Genomic DNA, 21,336 nt, shown 5'->3' on the forward strand with positions numbered 1-21,336 from the left:
TAAACTAGACAATTATTCATTTCATGTTATAGAGAAAAGTTTTTAATGTTGAAAATCTTATGATAGTGTATTGCTTTTTTGTAAGGCTGACAGTTGTGATTCAGTTTTGATTTAGATTTAGTTTTGCTCAAAGCATGAATTTGAAAAGCTTTAACCATGAGATGTAGATATGGATATATTTGCATGGAGTTATACACTTGGAAGTTTTTCGATTTGTGACACATTAAAATTTATTAAATATCTGTTATGCCAGTGCTGGGGATGCAGTGCCCCTCATAGTCCAGGTAATGAACTCATAGCTACTTGGACTCAGAAAGAAATTTCAGAAGAAATGATGGAGCCAGCAGTCCCTAAAATGAGGTTTATGTTCTGTCAGCAAAAGGTCAGCAGATGGCTTTAAAGAGCTTTGGAAAGAGCTTTATAACCTCATATGCTTACCATGAAGAGATACATGCTCTTTTTGAAAATGCTAATTGTTTTAAAAGTTGAAAGCAAAAACCTTTGGAAGATTCAAAATCTTCCTTGAAATAATTTTACTCAGAGCATTGACCAGTGATTGAGGAATTATTCTTGTCAGTGATTAAGACGTTTGAAAATAAGTTGTAGGGAATGGGAAGCGGTGAGATGGGAGTCAAATCATTAAGTATATGTGTTCCAGAAACTGGAGCTATGGCAGATTTCTACCTGATATGCTCCCGTTGTGTCTTGTGCAATTGGCAGAAACTGTATACAGGCATATCTTGTTTTATTGTGCTTTGCAGATACTGCGTTTTTTTTTTTTTTTTTATAAATTGAAGGTTTGTGGCAACCTTGCATTGAGCCAGTCTATCGGTGCCATTTTTCAAATTACATTAGCTCACTTTGTCTCTATGTTACTTTTTGGTAATTCTGCCAATATTTCAAACATTTTCGTTATCATTATATTTGTTATGATGATCTATGATTGGTGATATTTGATGGTACCATTGTAATTGTTTTGGGGCACCACAAGTTGTGCCCACAGAAGATAGTAAACTTAATTGATAAACGTTTTCTGTGTTGTGTTTGACCAACCACCCATTCCCCTGTCTCTCTCTCCCCTTGGACCTTCCTGTTCCCTGAGATGTGTAACAATATTGAAGTTAGGCCAGTTAATAATTCTAAAATGGTCTCTAAGTGTTTGGATGAGACAAGTGTTCACTTGTCTCTCACTTTAAAGAAATAAGCTTTGTGAGGAGGGCATGTTAAAAACTGAGATGGGCCTAAAGCTAGGCCTCTTGTACCAGTCAAGTTGTGAATACAAAGGAAAAGTTCTCAAAGGAAATTAAAGGTGCTACTCCAGTGAACACATGAATGATAAAAGCAAAACAGCCTTATTGCTGTATGGAGAAAGTTTTTATGATCTGGATAGAAGACTGAATCAGCCATAACATTCCCTTAAGCCAAAGCTAATCCAGAGCAAAGCTCTAACTCTGTTTAATTCTGTGAAGGCTGACAGGTGAGGAAGCTGCAGAAGATAAGTTTGAAGCTCCCAGAGGTTGTTTCATGGGGTTCAAGGAACTATGCTGTCTCTATAGCATCAAAGTGCAAAATGAAACAGCAGGTGCTGATGTAGAAGCTGCAGCAAGTTATTCAGAAGATCTAGCCAAGATAACTAATGAAGGTGGCTCCACTAAACAACAGATTTCCGATGTAGATGAAACAGCCTTATATTGGAAAAAGATGCCATCTAGGACTTTCATAGCTAGAGAGGAGAAGTCAGTGTCACGCTTCAAAGCTTCCAAGAACAGGCTAACTCTTTTATTAGGCCTTAAGGCAACTGGTGGCTTTAAGGTGAAGCCAATGCTCTTTCTTTATCATTTTGAAAATTCTAGGACTCTTTAGAATTATGCTACATCTACTCTCCTTGTGCTCTGTAAATGGAACAACAAAGCCTGAGTGATGGCTCATTTGTATACAGCATGGTTTACTGAATATTTTAAATCCACTGTTGAGACCTCCTGCTCAGAAAAAAAGATTCCTTTCAAAATATTGCTGCTCATTGACAATGCTCACCCAAGAGCTCTGACGGAGATATAGAACAAGATTAATGTTTTCATGCCTGCCAATACAATATATAAGGAGTACCTTCAACATTCAAGTCTTATTAATTAAGAAATGTATTTTGTGACATTGTAGCTGCCATATATAGTGATTCCTCTGATGGTTCTGGGAAAGTAAATTGAAAACCCAGACAGGATTCAACATTCTAGATGCCATTAAGAACATTTGTGATTCATGGGAAGAGGTCAGAATATCAACATTAATAGGAATTTGGGAGGAGTTGATTCCAACCCTCATGGATGACTTCAGAGGTTCAAGACTTCAGTGGAGGAAGTAGCTGCAGATGTGTTGGAAATAGCAGGAGAACTAGACTTAGAAGTGGAGCCTGAAGATGCGCTTGAATTGCTGCAAGCTCATGATCAAACTTGAACAAACGAGGAGCTACTTCTTATGGATGAGCACAGAAAGTGGTTTCTTGAAATGGAATGTACTGGTAAAGATGCTGTGAAGATGGTTGAAATGATAACATAGGGTTTAGAACATGACATAAACTTAGTTGAGGAAGCAGCGGCAGGGTTTTAGACGATTGACCCTAGAACTTCTCTGGGTATAATGCTATCAAACAGCATTGTGTGTTACAGAGAAACCATTCCTGAAAGGAAGAGTTAATGGTTGTGGCAGACTTCTCTTTTATTTTAAGAAATTGCCACAGCCACCTCATCCTTCAGCAGACACTACCCTGGATCAGGCAGCTGCCATCTACATTAAGTCGAGACCCTCTACCAGCAAAAAGATTATGACTTGCTGAAAGCTCAGAGGACGGTTAGTATTTTTTAGCAGTAAAGTACTTCTAAAGTAAGTACATTTTTTTTAGACGTAATGCCATGCATACTTAATAGGCTACAATATAGTGTAAATATAACTTTTATGTGCACTGGGAAACCAGACAATCTACTTGATTCACTTTTTTTGCAATATTTGCTTTATTATGTTGGTCTGGAATGGAACCTGCAGTATCTCTGAAGTGTGCTTGTCGTCAGTCACACTCATCCTGTGCCCAGTGTTTCAGCAGTGTGGCTCAACAGGACATTGTAGAATGTCTAATGAAAGAGCAGGTGTAATAACTTCAGACTAATGAGGGGAATGGTTAACTTTCATTTTGAAAATTTCAATTTGGCCTTTGTGTGGAGAATAAATTAGGGAAGAGGCAAGAGTGGAAGCAGAAACAACAGTGGGTGGAGATGTATTAATAGTTTAGGAAAAAGTAAATGAAGGCTAAGATTATGATAGCATTCAGTTGAGAAATATTCTCTGTATGGAATGAACAATATATTTTGAAATATATTTCAGTTACTGGAGTGTTTTTGTTTGCTTTCATTTAGAAAAGACAGTTTGATTAGAAAGCATGCTATGTAGATTGACAGAAGTAACTGAAAAAGCCCAGTCTGTCTTCTCCATCTGTTTTCAGAAAATTCACTTTTGAAATATCTAGATAAATTTTCTTTTTTGAGCATAACTCTGGTTCTGAGCCATGCAATCTCTTAGATGACATTTTATTAAGGGATTTGACACTAGCAGATATTGTGTGTATTAAAGTGTTATGTTTATAAAATTTTGGCTCTTTTTAAGTTAATTTATTTTGAGAGAGAGCGAGTACACACTTGGAGAGGAGCAGAAAAAGAGAATCTCAAGCAGGCTCCACACTCTCAGTGCAGAGCCCAATGTGGGGCTTGAACTCACAAACCGTGAGATTGTGACCTGAGCCGAAGTCAAGAATGGGATGCGGGGTGCCTGGGTGGCTTAGTCGGTTAAGCGTTCGATTTCGGCTCTGGTCATAATCTCGTGGTTCATGAGTTTGAGCCTTGCCATCAGGCTCTCTACTGTGTTGTTTTAAATGAAAAAACAAAAACAAAAAAAGAGTTGGATGCTTAGCTGACTGAGCCATTCAGGTGCCCCAAAAGTGTTTTGTTTATAAAACCTTATAAAACATACAACATTTTATGTCATGAAGTATAGATTTAACATTTCTTAGAGATACTGAGAGTCTTTTGGCTATGCTAAATTTGCAGCAGACTGTCTCACTTTATTTTAAATTAGTTGTTGACTGTTGACTTGTGTTAACTCTTGTCCCAAAGTGGGAATGTCTCTCCATTTTATTAATTAGATGATTTAATTAGAATGACTTCACATGTGGCATTTTGGTCAACATTTTTCCCCCACAAGCATAGTATATATTAGATGTTTTAAAAGTGATTTTATTTTACTTGTATAATACTAAAAATTAGGTGTTATGAGTTAAATGTGTTTTGTTTTTAGAACATTTTAATTAATGTATGAAATAATTAGAAAGGATACCCTGTATAAAAGCAAAGGCTATCTTTCAGTTTGTCATTTGCTTTAAGGAAGGTTCTGTTTTGTGAACTGTCAAATAATTCACTGGTACATTTCAAGATCTATTTTGACATAATAGGATCTAGAAGAAATCTTTTACATTTGTTTTGGTGTTTTAATAAGGTTACTTCAGGCTCTCTGGTTGCTTTGGATGAATGTTTTTACTTTGGGGGAGTTAAATTCTTTTTTTTTTTTTTTTAATTTTTTTTTTCAATGTTTATTTATTTTTGGGACAGAGAGAGACAGAGCATGAACGGGGGAGGGGCAGAGAGAGAGGGAGACACAGAATCGGAAACAGGCTCCAGGCTCTGAGCCATCAGCCCAGAGCCCGACGTGGGGCTCGAACTCACGGACCGCGAGATCGTGACCTGGCTGAAGTCGGACGCTTAACCGACTGCACCACCCAGGCGCCCCATGGGGGAGTTAAATTCTTATAGTATAAGAGGGCTTTCTTTTAAGAACAGAAAAGAATGAGAGATACATAGAGATATAATTAATATTGCAATAAAGTATAGCAGAGGCTCACATTTTCATGATAAACTTTCAACCTGAGGTATAATATTTAACAATAAGGCTTTGAATCTTACATTTTCTTTTCTAGATAAGTTTGGTGTCAGTTGTCAATATTAAATACTTTTGAGTTGCTTTTGTGTGTTTAAAAGATATTCTTGGTTTCTTATAGTAATGTGGTTCTCAGAATGAAGGAGTACATGGGGGAGAGAGAGAGAGAGAGAGAGAGAGTGTGTGTGTGTGTGTGTGTGTGTGTAACCAATTCTGCATGTAACCAATTTCACAGTGGCTTAGCTATAAATGAAAGTTCCTCTCCCCAGTTTCTTCATCATCCCACGATTCAGTGCTACAAAGTTTGTTGCTACAAATTTAGAAGTTTTTCCATTTTTATTTACAAAGATAATGTATGTATATTTTTAATTTTTTAATGTTTGTTATTTTTGAGAGAGAGATAGAGCGCAAGTGGGGCAGGGGCAGAGAGAGAGGGAGACACAGAATCCGAAGCAGGCTGCAGGCTCTGAGCTGTCAGTGCAGAGCCCAATGCAGGGCTCACACTCATGAACCACAAGATCACAACCCGAGCCAAAGTCAGACGCTTAACTGACTGAGCCACCCAGGTGCACCTACAAAGATAATATTTTTATAACTAGAAGTTTTCTCATGAACTCATGAAAAGATGTTCTCAAGATATTCTTCTCTTATTCTTTGCTTTACCTCCTTTTTCTTTACTTCTAAACTCAGTGACCTACCCTGCAAAACTTAGGGCCATGTAGTTAGCTTTACTCACATGTGTCAGCTTTCTGTGCAATTCTTTAATTTAAAAAAGAAAAAAATTGTGCTTACATTTTAAGTACCCCCTCTCCCCGTTTTGCATTTAGTGTTCAGATGTGTTCCATAATTGATCTTTGCCGTTTTTACTAACCCTGTTCTCTTCTTTTAGTTAACAGCCAGGTCCTTGCCTGCTGTGCAGTCAGATGAGAGACTTCAGCCTCTGCTTAACCATCTCAGGTAATAAGATGACATAACTCTTCTTAGGCTTATGATTGCAAGTGCATCAAAGTGGGCAAAGTGTATTAAAGTGATTAAAACCCCTTCAGTTACTAAAAACTTAACAGTTTTTGTTCCTAGCTTTAATTCTGTGATGCAAGTTGAAGTTCTTAATATATTACACTTGCTACCCTTGACTTTGGGTTCTGTTCGAAGATTTTTAATTCCATGAAAGTATGTAGAACTAGTTGATAAGTTGAAGTTAAAACAAGCAGAGGTGACTAACTACAGAAAGATCTCAAAGGAATGAGCTATTTACATGCAGAGTGAAAGCATACTTCTGAGACCCACACAATTTTATTGGGGATAGATGAAACAGGTAGGATTTGTTTTCTAAATACAAGAATAATATATTCTCATTATTTTTTAAAAAATTAGAAAGTGTAGGAAAGGGAAAGGAAAAACCCATCATTACCACTCAGAAGTAATACTTCCTTCTGTGCTGTTTTGGAACCTAGTGTTGAAATTATACTTTACATTTGCTGGGTTTTTTTCATTTTAAAATAAATGCAAGACTTTTCTGTTATTAGCCTCTCTTCAAAAACATTATTTTTAGTGATTGCATGGTATTTTATTGTATGACTGTACTGTAGTCTATTCATCCTTTTGGGGGCATTTAGATCATTTCCAGTTCTTTTCACTAGTGTAAAAAATGCCATATGTTAATCTTTGTATTTTTTATCATTTTCTTAGCATAGGTTCTCAGAAGTGCAATTACTTTGTCAAGGCATAGGAACCATTTTAAAGATTTAAGTATATGTATTTTTCAAAAACCTTATCCTGCTTATATTTTTATATTTTACAAGATCGCCCATTTTACTGTACCCTGAAGAAGAGAGGACAACTAAAACCATTGCTAATTTAATAGTTAATCACAGAGGATACTATTGTGACCAAGTACATTTCATTGATTCTTAGTAAGAATGATCCTAAAACATTTTATTATCCATTTTCATTTTGGAGTGGAATTAACTATTTGTATATTTGTTCATGTGTTGTTAGAATCTCCTCATTTTATTTGATATTACGTATTTTAGATGTAAAGGATAGTAATTCTGAGGTGTATTTGTTACTACATTTTTTTCTTGAAAGTTTTTGAAAATGGTGCATTATCCATCATACCTATGTTTTCAAGTTTTATGTAGGCAAACATCTTATAGTTTCTTTTTATTCTTTTTTTTTTTTCTTTTTGAGTGTGTCCAAGGGACCTAAATATAGAGGGACAAAGTTTTTATTAAATGGCTATATATCACTGTGCTATCTTAGATTGTGTGGAATTCACATGTTGACAGCACATGCTTCCCCTTCCCTTCCAACCATAGAAACAAAACATGTCATGAATTACAAAGTAAGTTTGAGGGCCAATTTCCTGTTGCTTGCACTGGTTACCAGAATTGCCAATTCTCTTCATTTAACCTGTTTTGAGAGAGTTTGGTTCTTGAATTTAATGCCAATAACATATCAACTATGGCTCAGCCCGCTTCTGTTCTAAACAACCTGTTTGTATGTGACTTCTTTCCTCCCTGCCTCCCACACTTCCCAAGTTCATTCAACGACCCTGAATCACCCTTATTTATTCCATTTTGATCTCTGTCTCTTCACAACCTATTTCTCTTTCAAGATTTTACTCCTCTTTCTGTTGCTTCTAACAGACAAAAGGCAAAATGTTCAAATCAGAAGTAAAGCTTAAGAAGTAAAAGAAAAATAGGAAATGCTTTCAGTAAATCCAAGTAGGACATATTGGTGAATTAAACACTTGTCCTAATTGACATATTTGTCTTATGTATAAATGTGTATATTAATGTCTTTAGGATTTACCTTTGCACAGAGCTCAGTTAGACAGAATTCATTGAGAATGAAAGGAGATCAGGATCCTGCTGTTGTATCAAACAGCACAAAGTATGGCTTTACAAGATTTCTTTCTCAATTTTTATGTGTTTTGAATCTCAGTTGCTTATTTGTCAGGGTTTGAAAACTGATATGGTATCCGTTAATCACACAACATTCTGGAAAATATGTTTCAAGAAGTCTGTCTGATTGTTGTTTTAAAAAAATACAATTCTATAATTATTTAGTTAGAATTAAATTGTTTTCTGCCAAAGGCCAGGGCAAGGGTAGATAAAATGTCATCATAAAAGTAGATGAGAAGTGTCAAAAACAGTGGATTTCTGAGCTAAAGAATGAGTAACAATTTGAAAATGATACTGATCCAAGCATTTGCTAATTGTGCCTTTGAATTGTAACATGTAAAGTAGATTTGGCTTTAATATTTTAAGGAGTCAGATCAAACAGAGATATTAATAGTGACCAGAGCAATGTTAATCTGGGCCCCACTTCATATTTTGACTTACCTGATCCTAGAATGGATGTTATTGAGAGTGGGCAACTCAGTAGATAGGATGTAAATAAACTTTGGGCACATGCTTGAAGTGTGAGAATGGATAAAAAGGTAGTTATAGAAAATTGGCCCTACCTCCCATCTAATCCCCCCTCCCCACCTTTTTAATCGAAGTATAGTTGAAGCATAATATTGCCTTAGTTTTAGGTGTACAACATTATGCTTCAACAAGTTTCTCTGTTACGCTGTGCTCACCACAAGTGTAGCTACCAACTTTTTATTCTTTTAAAACTTAGAATGTTACTTCTCATTCAGAAACTTAGATGGATATTAATTTCTAGTATCTGTTAGTGCTCTTTATTTTTCTTCACTCCTTTTCACTTCTTTCTCTTTCCCACCTCTCTTACTCTTCTCTCTGGTAACTTTTCCTTCCCAGAGACACGTTTTTTAACCTCTGTATAATTGTTTTGTTGTTGAGGATGGTTCAGACTAACATTTCATTGGATTGACTAGCATGAATACTGTACACACTTTTCGCATTTCCTAGAGCACTGTTACTGAATCATGTTTGAGTTGCTTCCCCAACCTTCCTCTCCTGCCCATCCAAATCTCTTGATTTTGTCTCCTGAGTATCTCTATTGTTGTAGTAACTTCTTCTATATTTTCCTTGTTGCTCTGTTTGCCCTCTAAAATATTTCACACGATTGCCAGAATTATATTATTCCTTGGCTTAAAATCATTCTCTTGTCTCCACAATTTCACTGCAAAGGAAGTCTGAACTTCTTGAGTGGCATGTGAGGTCCTTCTAGAAGGGCCTGCTGTGTCTCTTTGGATGCTTTTAGTACTGGTCCCCTAACTTCTAGTGCCACCAAATGCCTGAAGTTCCTCTAATACAGCTTGCTGTTGTCGACCTCTCTGCCCTTGAGAATATCTTTCCATCTGCCTGGAATGTTCTCCCCTTCCTTCCTTTCAGTAACTTAACTAATTTTTGCTTGTCCTTTAAGACTTAGCCCATGTTACCTCATCTGATAAGTTTTCCCTGACTATTTAGTTCCCAGGCCACTCCCCCCAGTTTGAATCTGATGTTTTTTATATGTGTTTTCATAATATCCCCATGGCTACTTGTGTATTACAGAACTTACAATGTGGTAATCATTTGTTTACTTTCTGATGACTCCATTATAGTATGGGCTGCTTGAGAGCTTGTAAGGTGACTTTCAAATTTGTATTTCCAGTGCTGGGACAGTATATGACACATGATAGGTGTTCATTATGTGTTTCATTGAATGAATGAATGCATATTATAACAGCAATATTCTGTTTGTTTCCTGCATGATGTTTTTGTAATTTGTAAGTCATATTGCCACATTTTTTCGGGTATAAAACCTGGTTCAGAAGATACAAACCTAAATATCTGAATCTCACCTTTAGTTAATGCTTGATTCTATGCAATAATGATGGGTTCTTCTTCCTCCACCTCAGTATGGTAATTGTCAACTAGAATTTAGATTAACTACTGACACATCTCTTCAAGTCCTTGAAACTTGCACAAACTGTACATTCGTTTAGGCCTTTCATTCTCAGCAGAGTTCATTCAGGACTGGTTGCTAGGCAACGAGGGCTAGATGCTACATGTAATATGCACCAACTGATGTTTCTTTTTTATCATTATTAAATGAAATGGCTTCTCATTTTATTACCATGTCAGAGACGTCTGTATGTAGGGTGGCAGCTGATGTGCATAGTTTGACACTTTCTCTTGTACAAAGAAAGTAACCTTGTGATATGCATTTCAAGCATATTGTCTTTTTTGGGTGTCTAAATGTAATGTTTTCCTTTTTACCTTTCTTTTGCTTAGTTCAAAATAGGAAATAATGCTATTTGATTTGAAAGGTTCTAATGATAATCTTGTTACAAAATAGTAATCATCATTGATTTGCATGACCTGTATAGTTTAGATGTTACCTAGGGGGGATAGACGTTAGGAGGTTGAGATTGAGATCATTATTAGGTCTAATTTTGTTTAGTGCCTCTAATGATCAAAGAAGAATGATGAATTGCATTTTAATTAAATTTGTCAATAAAACTAATTTGGGAGATGATACAAATACCTGTAAAAATTAAAGTAGCACTACAGAGAAATTCTCAAGTCCTTTTTACAGGACTTAGACACTCAAAAGAGAATTAGTTTAACACTTTGCCAACCTATTAATCTAGGATATTGCTTAACAATATATATTATTCTGAGGATGTTGAAGTGATGTGTCAATTTTTTTTAGTTTAACCTAGTTCTCTAGTTTAAAGTTAAATTAAGCATAGAGAAACATTTTGCTTCAATGTCTTATGGAAATACAAGCTTATTTTTATTTGTTTGTAGTGTCCATCCATTCATCAGCAACTGAGTGCCTGTTATAAGCTTGGAATAAAAACATAAGACCCATTTTCTGTTCGCAAGGAGTTTAAAGTTTTGACTTCATTTGAGAGGCACTTAAACATGGCACAAAATTTGTAAACATCTCTAATAGAATTAAACACAAAATACATAATTTTATTATTTTAACTGTGTTTCTCATGGAATTATTTCCTTAAATAGTAGAGTCGTGACTTGTTTTGGATTCTGTACTTCCTGCACAGTAGTGGCTCCCAGTGGGTACTCACATTGGACTGAACTTTACTCTCACTTGAGAGCTGATGTTGTCACTAATGAAGAAGGAGCATAGAGAAAGACAAGGGGATTAGGGAATGAATATGGTTGCTGAGATTATAGGTTTGGTAGTTTAAGACATTTTAAACTTCAGGTGCCTGTGGAGCTCTGGGGCAAATGTTTAGTAAGTGGCTAAATACAGACCACAGTTTAAGAGTGAGGTTTACACCACAGAGAGACTCATTTGCTAATCATCACTGTTTAGGTGGTGGGTAAAATCAGGGCAATGGTTGATATCACTCAGGGAGGGAGTATAAAGTGACAAGGGGACATGGCCCTGGATAAAACTCATATGTAGAACATCAGTGTTTAGGTGACTTGCAATGGGCAGTGATGAAGGTAGGAGGTGAATTAAAAAAGAAACCAGTGAAAAGTAATGAGGAATCTTGAATGAAACAGGAGCACAAGGGATAACGGGATCAAAGATGCTAAGGGAAAGATTTCAAAAAGGAATGGTAAACATTGTCAGATGCCATAGAAAAGTCAGTTGAGAATTATATAATGTCAGTTGGATTAGGCATGTGGGAGTCACTGGTGGCTTAGCTACAACATTGTAGTGGTGCAGATGTCGTTCTGATTCCTGTGAAGAGTCCAGAAGTAAATGAGAAATTATGCTGTGGAAGTCCAAGGGAGTGTAGCCTACTCTTGGCAGAGCAAGGAAAAAAGTAGACAATATCCATGAGTTTCATAGTTGGAGAAAGTTGTATTTTTCCTTAAGATTGGAAAGGTGAATATGTACAGGTTAAGGGGGAAATGAAGTCTGTGGAACTAAGAGAAAATAATTGAAGGGGCGAGTTTTTAGAAGAGGTAGGAGGAGATGGGACCAAGAAATCACACTGGCTGGAGTTCACAAAGTACTTTTTATAGTTCTTATTCAGACCATCTCATCCCATAAGACCAATTCATGACAGATGGTCCTTTATCATTATCCTTTTTTTTTTAATTTTTAAGATTTTATTTTTAAGTAATCTCTACACCCAATATAGGGCTCAAACTCACAACCCTGAGATCAAGAGTTGTACACTCCACCAACTGATTCAGCCAGGCGTCCCTCATTATTCCTGTTTGAAAGTTTGGTTGGTGATAGAACCTCAAGATGTTCACTATTAAGGAAACCTGATTTTTCTAATGAAAAGTACTACATTTCCCTTCTCAAAAGAAATGAATGAATGAATGATTTCATAAGACTTTATTATTTTTTCTAAAGTGATACTAAGAACTCCTCAATTGGAAGAAATAAAATTGCTTAGACTTAAAAAAAGTTAAATTTCCAAATGCCAGAGAGAATTTGCGTAAATTCTCTATCTATCTGTAAAGAACCTATCATTAGATGTGTCATCTAATGGGTCTCATCTCATCGTGACTTTGCTGTCATCCTCACATCACTGCATTTTCTAGGGTGAATTGTATAATGTACTGATTTTTAAATTTGGAGATATATAAAGGTCTTGGACTATGTTCTTGTGAATGTAGAAGTTTATCGTAAATAAATATCTTTGCTAACCTAATTATATTACCCATGGGATTATACTTATAAAATGGTATTAGATTATCAAGAGCATATATTAAAGATGATTTTTATTATGTCACTTAAAAAGAAGTAAGTATGAACAGGTGAGACTAAAGAGGGAAACTTTCAGCCCACGTGAGAACTTTAGTTGTTTGAATTTTTTTTTCCTTAGAAATAATGCCTTTCCCCACAGTGTATGTATCCTGTTTTACCCTTCCACCTCAAGACTTGAAATGAATGGGGGCAGATTATAATTATTTTTTTAACATTTTATTTATTTTTAAATTTCTTAATGTTTATTTTTGAGACAGAGACAGAGCATGAGCAGGGAAGGGGCAGAGAGAGAGGGAGTCATAGAATCTGAAGCAGGCTCCAGGCTCTGAGCTGTCAGCACAGAGCCAGATGTGGGGCTCAAACTCACAAGCAGTGATATCATGACCTGAGCTGAAGTCGGACACGTAACTGACTGAGCCCCCCAGGTGCCCCAATAATCTAGGTGCCCTAGATTATTAATTAGTAATCTAATTAATAGATTAATAGCTGCTCTTAAGTAATGCTTTGCCTTTCATTAAAGAACAACTAATTAAAAAACATGTATTTATTATACTGTTTTTCCTAAATTTGTTAGCATATTTGAGCTCAACAATGAAATAGACATCAAATAAAGGTAAAATAAACCAGCAAAGTAGCATATAGCCTGTAGTAAATACTTGGACTGTATCACATGGATTAACTTGTAATGCATCCTGAATTTGTAAACACATGCTTATATTAACCCTTTATTTTAAAATCATTGAAAATAATGAGCATCTTCCTTCAGTTGGTATTATTACAGACTGCTCTTGTAATTTTTTTTTCTAATGCAGTACATTTGGTTAATATGTACACTTTTGTTTTTTTGAGAGAGTGCATGTGTGTGCTCATGGTGGGGAGGGGCAGAGAGGGATAGAGAGAGAATCCCAAGCAGGCTCCACACCCAGCGCAGAACCTGACATGGGGCTCATCTGTCGACCTTGAGATCATGACTTGAGCTGAAATCAAGAGTCAGACACTTAACTCACTGAGCCACCCAGGTGCCCCAGTATGTACACATTTTTATTTATTTCTCTAAAGCTCTTGCTGTCATAGATTTTATATCAGAAATGCAATCTCTATAAGAGACTTTTCCCAGTGTACATCATGGTGCAGTTCTTGGTGTTTTCTTTTTGAGTTCATTCTCATTTTGAAATCAGAAAATTGTGTGGGCATTCATGTGCTAGAAAAAGGTTTAATGGATAGGGACTTCCACCAATTGAGGACTGAAATGAAAGCCTCATTAATGTGGTCCACATGCTTCAGTTGTTTGTCAACCCTCTCTTATCCCCAGTTCTAGCCTCCAGCAGTGCTTTGAACTATGTATTTCCTTTCCTGCATGCAACAACAACAAGCTTTTACAGCTCAGTGACTATTGTGAGGGTGTTCTAGGTGCCTTGTAAGACACTAATAAATTAAAAACAATGTATTCTTTTCTATTATTTATTGTCCTTGGAATATTTTCATTTCTGTATGGAACATGTTCATGCCTTCTTAGAAATGCACAAAAAGTATTTAAAATCAGCTTGTTGTGTTAAAGGCACTATAAAGGATATTCTGACTATATACAAAGGAACTAATAGATGTGATCCCTTAAAAATGTATATTCTAACAAGGAAAGAAGACCATTTTATGCACACACACACGCCCCTATACAGTGCCTCTTCCCCACCCCCCCCCCCCCACCAAAGCTGTTCTAGAATAATTGCTACAGCTTAATCAAGTAGAGTAAATAGACATAGGAAATCTTATTTGTGAGAGGTGATATCTTATGTGGATTATGTTACAAGTTTAATGCCGTTTAAATTGTTTCTGATAAAATATAGGGGCCACTGAGGGGCTCAGTCAGTTAAGCATCTGGCTCTTGATTTCGGCTCGCATCATGATCTCTGGGTTCGTGAGATCGAGCCCCACACTGGGCTCTGCGCTGACAGCGTGGAGCCTGCTTGGGATTTTCTCTCTCCCTCTCTCACTGCTCCTCTCCAGTACACACCTGTGTGCTTTCTCTCTCTTTGTCAAAACAAATAAACATTCAAAAAAATTTGTAGGCACAATATATAAAATTTGGCCAAATACAAGAAATGAACCCAGTGTTACTAATAAAACCACTGCCAAGCCTTTGTTGTAATCTCTATGTCTAATTTTATGTAATTATAATTAAAGTGGTTAAAGTTAAACATTCTTTCTTATAATATGTCATAACTAAGTATAAAATTTATTTCCATGAGTCTAATTTTAAGTGAGTCTGTAATGCTCAATTGAAGATAGATCTATTTTTACTTAATTGTTCCCATTTTATTGGATATTTTCTTTTTTTGTTTTGGTTGAATAAATCTGTGAAAAAAATTTTTTTAATGTTAGCAGTTTGGGAGCACTTGGGTCGCTCAGTCACTTAAGTGTCTGACTTCAGCTCAGGTCAAGATCTCACGGTTTGATTTTGAACCCCGTATCAGGCTCTATGTTGACAGTGCGGAGCCTGCTTGGGATTCTCTTTCTCTCCCTCTCCCTCTCTTTACCCCTCCCCTACTCACGTACTCTCTCAAAATAAATAAACTTAAAAAAAATGTTAGCAGTTTTTTTATGGCCAGGTGAAGTAAACTGGGGAGAAGAAATGCCACGATGATTTTATGACGAATGAATTGTAATGTAGATGTTTTCTAGCAGAGGGAGCTAAGAACAAAGAGCAGCAGCAAACTAGGTGGTGTATAGGTTTGAAGATACAAAGAATTCATTATTCTAAAAGTGTCGTGTTGTCCAGGTGAAAAAGTGGCAGAGTTCTTAAGTTAACCACTGACTTGAAAAAGTTCACGAAGCTGAATTTTAAACCTTATGCATCTAGATTGGAACCTTCTGTTGTAGCCATGTCAAATTACCACAAGTTTAGTAGATTAAAACAATACTCATTTACTGTCATACAGTTGTATAGATTGGAAATCCTACATGTGTCTCATTGAACTAAAATCAAGATGTCAGCAAGGCTCCGGTCCTTACTGGAGGCTCTGGGGAAGAATATGCTTCCTTCCGAGGTTCCCGTTTCTTTGTGGGCTGTCACCCAGGGTCCTGTCTTTGCCCCTAGAGGCTGCCCACATTCCTTAGGCTGTGTAGGAGCTCCTGGAGGTCTCTTTCTGGTGCTTGCATGTGGATTTTAACGCAGAGCCAGCAACCACTCATCAAGCCCTTCTTATGCCTTCAGACCTCTCTAATGTCTTCTGCATCTTTCTGCTTCTATCCTGAGAAAGTTTTCTGCTTTTACCACCTCATGTGATTAGATTGGCCTACATAAATATGCAGGATAGTCTCCCCACCTCAAGGTCCTTAACCTAAATTTCATCTGTATGGTCTCTTTTGCCATGTAACCTAACATATTCATGGGTTCCCAGGATTAGAGTGTGAACATCTTTGGAAGGGCATTGATTTGCCTGTTACAATGAGGAAGTTGTTTAGGGGGTTGAAAACAGCTGTTGCATCACCTCTCATCAGTTGTACAAGTAAGCCACCATTCTTAATATATTTAGAATACTAAATTTCCCTGGGGTTTTTTTAGATAGGTTAATTCACTTTGCTAGCTTAACATGTTTTAAAGTTGAAAAAAGTTAACAAATGATTTACAGAATTTTGAATATATGTAAAATAAAAATATATTTATGGAAACATAAATTAGTTACTGATTTTCTTTTTAAGGATATAGAAAGAAAATAGGAAAATCTTTCCTGTCTTTGACTGGCTATGTAGTCATGCCAAATATGTACCTTTGTAAATATTAGACTTTGTAATCAGGTTGTGCATAGTGGCTGTGACTTGCAGAGGAACTTTGGTGTGAGAGCTGTTTGGTAATAAATGGTTATAAACCTTTTAGCATTCTAGGAGTTTTATTATCATTTATTTAACATATTTTAAGGGAAATATTTTAAGGGAAATTCTACTCAGCGCAAGACATGGTGCTCAGTTCTAGGGATACATATTTGCATCTGCTCTTATAGGGCTTAATCTTGATCAGAAAATAAAGAATTTTAACTAAAGTAATTACACTAAATCATAATGATTGTTAGCATTGTAGAGGTACATGATTCCATGGGAGTACACAGTGTCATGGAAACACTGAAGCCTTGCATAGTATTCTTGTAGCTTATCTGTAACTAGAGGTTTAGGTTTCTGTTAGCCTTCTTACTCCAAAGCTTTCTTAGGGATTTCTGGATTGTGGAAGCTGGTAGTCTTCCTGAGAAGCAAAACTTATGATTGCTTATGTTTTTCAAGTAGTTTTATTATCTACATTTATTAAGTTTCCTATTCACTTAGTGGGTGATTATTTATTTAAATTTAAAGATTATTTATTTTTGTTTTCCGAGAGAGAGCTCACCTGTGCAAGTGGGGAGGGGCAGAGAGAGAGAGGGAGAGAGAATCCCAAGCAGTCTCCATGCTGTCAATGTGAAGCCTGACATGGGGCTCGACAGGAACCATGAGATCAGGACCTGAGCCCAAATCAAGAGTTGGACACTTAAGCTACTGAGCCACCCAGGCACCCCTTGCTTAGTGGGTTTCTTTAAAACATTGATTGTCCTCTAGTTAAGTAATAAAGAAAATTAGTTATTTTATACTGTGTTAGGCATAAAGTGCTAACAAAGTATAAAATGATGATGATGCTATATGAAATAGCTTTCTTAAAAAGTCTGAAAAAGCATTGTGGTCGTACCTGTAATACATTAGCAGCTAACAACTAATTTGTTTGGTGCTGATGGAAGTGTTCTGTGCTATTCCATCCAGTTTTGTTTATAAAACAAAATTTGATAAACTGAGCTGAGGGCAGACAGACTACTGATACTGAGACTCACCAAAGGTTTAATACCCTTTCAGTTGTTTACAACTACTACTGAGAAAGTAATTATATAAAAGATAATACAAAGTGAATATAAAAAGCCTATTTTTAATTGAGCTACCTTGGTCCTTGACATATTGCTCACAGACAGTCTAAAGGAGGCTACTAAGGACATCCACCAAAGGAGTCTAACGGTGTGTCTTCTCAGATCTTGAGAGGTCTGCCCCTAACCACCCGAATTAAAGCACACCCCTCCATTGCTTTATGATATACCTTATTCCTTTTTCTTCACAGAAATATCACTAGCTGGTGTTTTGTTTGTTTGTTTGTTCATTTGTTTGTTCATTTTGTTTTGTTCATTTGTCTGCAGCATAAGCTCCATTAGAACAAGAAATAATGTTCACCTTGTTTACTGCTATCCTTCTATTACTTTCAACAGTGGCTGGCAAAATAAGACCTCAGTAACCCTTGAATGAGTGAATGAATGGGAAAAAACACTTTCAGGTTTTAAAATTTTACCTCTCATTTAGTTTTTTAAAGCTACTGTTAAAAAATTCAATGAAATAAATTTTAAAGAACTTACTGGCTTTGTTCAGTGATTCGTGATTCATGAATCAGGCAGCATCCAATCTAACAGATACAAATGAGCTCCTAGGAACTGTACAGAATGAAAGACCTTTATAGGCAGAAGGGAGTAGGAACAAGGAAATTATACTGGATAAATGAGGCTTGGTTGTTGCAAAGTCACTTTTCTTTAGGGCTTGGCAGGGGTCTGTTGGGTAGATTACCTAACTAGTGCTGATTAGGTGATTCCTGATTGACTGGTTTAAGATTCCATTTCTGGGAGAACTGAAACTGTAATTAAGTCTTAGTGTAAGTGACTCCATTTTGGGCCTCTTGTCTTGTTTTTAACACTACTAAGTGTTGAGACTGAATGAGATGGTAGTTTGGATAGAAAAATTCTGATACTCTACCTTTGCAGAAATTCAGTCCTGGTTTTGTTGTTTGGGAATTTGGGATTCTTTCATAAGTCAGGAACTAATCATGGAGGACTGAGAGTGCTTTCTGTTCCTCAATGTGACCTCAGAAGAGAGATCCCTTTTTTTCTCCCCATTGAATTCGGATTTGGAAAATGCTCATTTAAAAAGTGAAACAAAAAAGCCTGTTATGTTCCTTGCTGTTTTTATCTATGAAATGACAGCTTTAAACATTATGACCATCATTAATGGCTGTTCAAAACCAAAGGAGTCTATAGGGAAAGTGTGTGACTTCTGGACTGTCACTTTAAGTCCTCATTAGCTGTTGCCTTTATCTTGTCTTTGTCCACTTTCCCCCAGAAACCCCAAAACATTGTGTCCCTGATTCTCTGCTGTTATTAGGGGAAGATGTGAGAGGTAATCCTAGAGTTACATAAATTTGTGATAGCCAATCTCAGAAGCATTCTACACTCTAACTATTTGTGGGGGAATGGAAAGATATCCATCAATTTAATGTATTAATTCTGCTGGATGTTTGATCTTTAGTCCATGGTCCCCCCATCCCTCTATATTTCATTATCACTCTCTCAGGCAGCTTTTCTTTACTGTAATCATTTGACTACTCTAAGTCAGATCCAATTCAGAACAGCCTCTCTTTAGGGGATTATTATACTACCAGAATATACACTAAAAATGTAAAGGAATATGAAAAATTTACTTAGGAAAATAGAGATATTTGTTTGGGGCTTTATTTTTTTTTAACATTTTTATTTATTTTTGAGAGAAAGAGCACATGAGCCAGGTAGGGGCAGAGAGAGAGAGAGAGAGAGAGAGAGAGAGAGAGAGAGAGAGAGAGACAGACACACAGAGAGACAGAGGACCCAAAGCAGGCTCCCCACTGACAGCAGTGAGCCCCATGCAGGGCTTGAATTCATGATTGTGAGATCATGACCTGAGCTGAAGTTGGACACTCAACCGACTGAGCCACCCAGGTGCCCCTGTTGGGGGCTTTAAGTGTGTATATTGAAAATACCTATGTAAGGCTGTAGTTTGTATCTTATAAGGATGTATGTGTTTTGCTTTTTAAATCAGTTTTATTGAGGTATAATTTATACACAATGAAATGCACTCATTTTAATGGAATAGTTTAATGACTTTTGACTTTTGTAAAGTAGAGGTGTTTTTGATAGAGAAATGAGATGCAGCTTTCATCTCTCTTACAGTTCATTGGATTATTGCAGATTAGAAACTGGAATAAATAGGAAAATATGGAAAGATGCGGCCAACCTAATTAAAGTAGAAGTTGTGCCATTTATGGTTCTTACCCGATGTGACAACCCATATGGTCCTGATATTTATTGGATATGTGAGTCTCCTAGAATCATACAGTTTCTCTCAGTTGTAGAGAAATATAGATCATTCCACTGTGTATTGTCTGCTGGTAGTTTTTTGGGGAGTTTTTTAAGTGCAAAATTTGAGTAAACCTCATGCTTGTGGAAAAATCATTTACATTTAATTTATAACAGAATGTTATTGATTGTGTTCTCATTTGGAATAACTGCAGGGAAAATCACCTGGGCTAACAGGAGTTGGATACCATTTACTAGGGACCTAGCTTGTAAAAAGAAACTCTTTTCAATTTCTATGGTGACAGCTGTTGAGTGAATTTTCCTGTGATACCCTTCACAGCAGGAAATGATATATTGTAACTTCATCTTCATTGATATCTTACCCACCCAACAAATCCAAACCGCAGGGACTGTGCTCTCTAAATGTCTGAATAGCCTGGCTTATGTGGGTAGACTATTTTTTTTCAACGTCCAAAGTGGGTAAAATTGTGATTGCAAAAGTGGATATATGGGTGATACACAAAACCTTTGTTTCCTCTTCCTGAAATTGTTTTTCCATTTGTGCCATGATCGCACCTGGCTTTATGTGAAAAGGTTGTATTGGAACTTGGTATATTTTTATAGAATGATGTAGAAGAATATAGTTCATTTTGAAAGATGTATTAGATTACTTTTTAATGGTTCAAATAAATATGTTTCCTTGATATAGACATCAGTTTTGATTACTTGTGGTGCATTCTTCACTGCTTTTTTATTTTATACCAGTTTTTAAGATATGATAAACTGTAGGCTGCCGGATAGAAGTAAATAGTGTTAACCTCTTCAGGTTCAAGAGGACTGGGAAATGCTTAACAAAGAAAGGAAATACTTTTTATATGCTGCTATTTTATGACTCTCAGAATCTGTTGACAGGGAGGGAGGGCAGAGAGACATTTCTGAGGATGGGAGAGAAATTCTCTCCAGTCTGGCCCAGGGTTTTCCTGTCATCCTATTCATATCCCACCTAGCATGCATGTCTTCTTACAAATGAGAGAATGGACAGTTGTCATTAGGTGTTGAAGTGAGCCAGGCAGCCCCCCTAACTCCCAGATAGAAATGTGTCACAGCTTTGTTTTTTCCCAAGGAAACCTTTCATGCTCCTTCCAAGCTAATCAGGATTCAAGATTGCTTTCCTAATACTATAGGTGGCAACGTGTGGCTAAAATTTAAAAACTTGATTCCCAAGTAAAATGTGAAAGCAAGCATATTTGCAGTAGACTTGAGGCACTTCCTTTAGTGGACCCAATTGCAGTTTATATTTTGCTAATGACCTGCAGAGATGAGTCTTAACTTGAAGTCAAGGTGAGTCAGTTGGCTATTATATAGGTGTGCCTAGTCCTCAAGAGAATCATTTGATTGCCTAATGTCATTATATCCTCCTCACTCTGTAACAGTCCTGTCCAGTGAAAACATGATTGCCCCAGGAAACAAATGTGAGCTTCATAGGTAATTTTAAATTACTTAAGTGAAATTAACTTTAATAATACCTTGTTTAACTCATACCCAAAATATCATTTCAACATGTAATTATATGAAAAAAAGTTGAGTGAAATGTTTTACAGTA

The 21,336-nt window shown here is 36.4% G+C and overlaps 1 protein-coding gene across 2 annotated transcripts in view; it reads left to right on the plus strand.

Annotated features, from left to right (window-relative positions):
• PRIM2 (DNA primase subunit 2) overlaps nt 1-21,336 on the plus strand; it is a 338,721-nt gene that overhangs the window by 172,388 nt on the left and 144,997 nt on the right. For both annotated transcript variants that reach the window (XM_040473844.1, XM_040473845.1), the window contains one exon: nt 5,864-5,931. In XM_040473844.1, coding sequence (XP_040329778.1) covers nt 5,864-5,931 — 68 coding nt within the window. The remainder of the gene's footprint in view (nt 1-5,863; nt 5,932-21,336) is intronic.

Source organism: Herpailurus yagouaroundi, unplaced genomic scaffold (genome assembly GCF_014898765.1).
Source record: "Herpailurus yagouaroundi ecotype Mexico unplaced genomic scaffold, PumYag 139, whole genome shotgun sequence".
Classification (NCBI taxonomy): Eukaryota; Metazoa; Chordata; class Mammalia; order Carnivora; family Felidae; genus Herpailurus; species Herpailurus yagouaroundi.